Below are 2394 nucleotides of genomic sequence, written 5' to 3' on the forward strand. Positions count from 1 at the left end.
GTGTGTAATAAGTGTATAAGTATGTAATTAGTGTATAAGTATGTAATTAGTGTGTAATTAGTGTATAAGTATGTAATTAGTGTGTAATAAGTGTATAAGTATGTAATTAGTGTGTAATTAGTGTATAAGTATGTAATTAGTGTATAAGTATGTAATTAGTGTATAAGTATGTAATTAGTGTGTAATAAGTGTGCAGTTAGTGTATAGTAAATATTTAATCAGTGTATAATAAGTGTGTACTCACTGCGGCTGTTCAGTGTGTGTGTGTCCACCACAGTTGTGTGTTGGGTGTTGTTCACCATCAGAGTCATTTCCTGTCTGGAGCTCAGAGTTTCCTTTCTTTTCTTTGCCAACTTCCTGCAGAGGAAAGAGAACAGAGTGAAGATCAGTCAGAGGAAACCTGCAGAAGAACAGCTGCTGGTTGACTTCAGCTCTGCTTCACTTGGTTTTGGGATTATTTGGGGGGGGGGGGGACCTTTTTAGTATAAACAGTTTGGACTCTGTAAAAACTTAAAGTGTTTTTGTTTTGGAGCAGCAGAAACACGTTTGTTCTTCTTCATCTGTTTTCTTCCCACAGCTCGTTCTGTCCCTGACACCATGGAGGCTGGATTAGGATCAGATTATTAAAACGACTCAATCAGAAACACTGAGCTCAGATGAAATTAGTAACAACAAAAAGCAGCTCAGACATGCAGAGGTAACGCTGGTCCTGTTTGGACCTCCAGCTCTGCAGAGCCCTGAGTGGACCAGGTCACAGAGTTCACACTTTCATGACTCCTTAAAGACGACATTTATCTAATTAAATGTCTAACTTCATCCAGGACTAATCCCAGCTGGATTCCAGGTGTGTGCTTTCCCAAAGATCTTGTTGGATTGTGTAGTTCTGTCATTTAAGGTGGTATGGTGTCTCAGAGAGTCTGTTTGATGCAGCAGGATCTTAAGGTGGAACGACTGTTGTTTAATGAGCTGGAACTAAACTGAAGATGAGAGCTGAAACGCTGCGCTGCTTGTAAATCTCAGGATTAGTTCTACTTTTTAAAATTTATGAGTCATTAAAATCAGTCCAGCATCATTTTGTCTTTAATAATTTGTTGTGCTGCTGCTGGCTGACATTTCCAGACGTTTACAGCAGTTTGTTACAGATCTGCAGTGAGTCGTTGCAACTGAATCAGCTGCTGTGTTTTAGTTGGTCTCTAACTAACACACTTTTGTTTCATGTGTTGCACAATCTGTGCAGAGAGAGAAACCTCTTCATCCTCTCATCTGTCCATCGTCTGCACTCTGTCCATGTTTCTGTCTTTCTATTCTGAGAAAATGCATTTGTCCCAGCGCTCACACAGACTCACACTCACTGCAGAGTTTAACCCTGACCCAACACAACCAACAGGCTTTTAAACACACAACCAACAGGCTTTTAAACACACAACCAACAGGCTTTTAAACACACAACCAACAGGCTTTTAAACACACAACCAACGTGCACTCCAGCGTGCACGCCGGGGTTAAGATGGAGGACGGTGAAAGAGCCCAGAGGCGAGGCGCTGCCCTCCTCCCCCTCACGTCTTGTTTTTTTTTCTTCTTCTCTGATTCAGAAACAAACGTCTTCAGCTCAAACTGTGAGGTAAAAAACACTGACTGTGATCAGCTCTCAGTGTTTAAAACCTGCACCACAACCAACCGCAGGCCTGAATCTGGACCGTTTACAAACCTGCACCACAACCAACCGCAGGCCTGAATCTGGACCGTTTACAGCACGTCTTCAAGTCTTTATAATGTTCAATGTCTGGAAATAAACCATGAAAACAAAGCAGAAGAAAACGACTGCAGCAGGAAGACACTCGCTGGTTTTCAGATCAGCCGTTAGGAAAAGTAACCAAGTTGTACTAGTACTACTAGTATTATATTAGTATTTTTATAATAGAACTTTTATAATAAAACTCAGCTGTTTGAACGGTTTAAACAGAAAAAAAAACTTTCTCTCGATGTCTTTGCTTACCAACAAATTCAACATGTCAGGTGTTTTCTTTGACATTTTCCTGCAGAGCTGAACTATGAACCAATCACCTGTCCTGACCTCTGACACACACGTGTTTGTTCTTCTGTACTCATGGGGACTTTTTTATTCACTTCCATTCATTTACTGGTCATTTCTACAGACCAACCCTGACCCGTTATTATAAACCTAACCAATGATGTACCAACAGGACGTCTCTAAGTCATGGCCAGATAAAAACATGTTCACACACTGAATGACTCAGCAGAAAAACTGTTTTTTCCCAGATCTGCAGGAGAAAAGCTTTTAAATGTTTCCTGATTCCACAGACTGTCTCTCTCTCTCTGTGTGTGTGTGTGTGTGTGTGTGTGTGTGTGTGTGTGTGTGTGTGTGTGTGTGTG

General features: G+C 41.1%; 1 protein-coding gene across 1 annotated transcript in view; it reads right to left on the reverse strand.

The window, feature by feature from the left end:
• The window catches only part of LOC106536598 (receptor-type tyrosine-protein phosphatase mu), a gene marked incomplete at its 5' end in the record, with an annotated part of 28253 nt that extends 27896 nt beyond the window's left edge, over window positions 1-357 (reverse strand). Inside the window, 1 exon segment of the mRNA XM_014033907.1 lies at window positions 245-357. Coding sequence (XP_013889361.1) covers window positions 245-357 — 113 coding nt within the window.
• Window positions 358-2394: the final 2037 nt, after the last annotated feature.

Source organism: Austrofundulus limnaeus, unplaced genomic scaffold, assembly GCF_001266775.1.
Source record: "Austrofundulus limnaeus strain Quisiro unplaced genomic scaffold, Austrofundulus_limnaeus-1.0 Scaffold1890, whole genome shotgun sequence".
Lineage (NCBI taxonomy): Eukaryota > Metazoa > Chordata > Actinopteri > Cyprinodontiformes > Rivulidae > Austrofundulus > Austrofundulus limnaeus.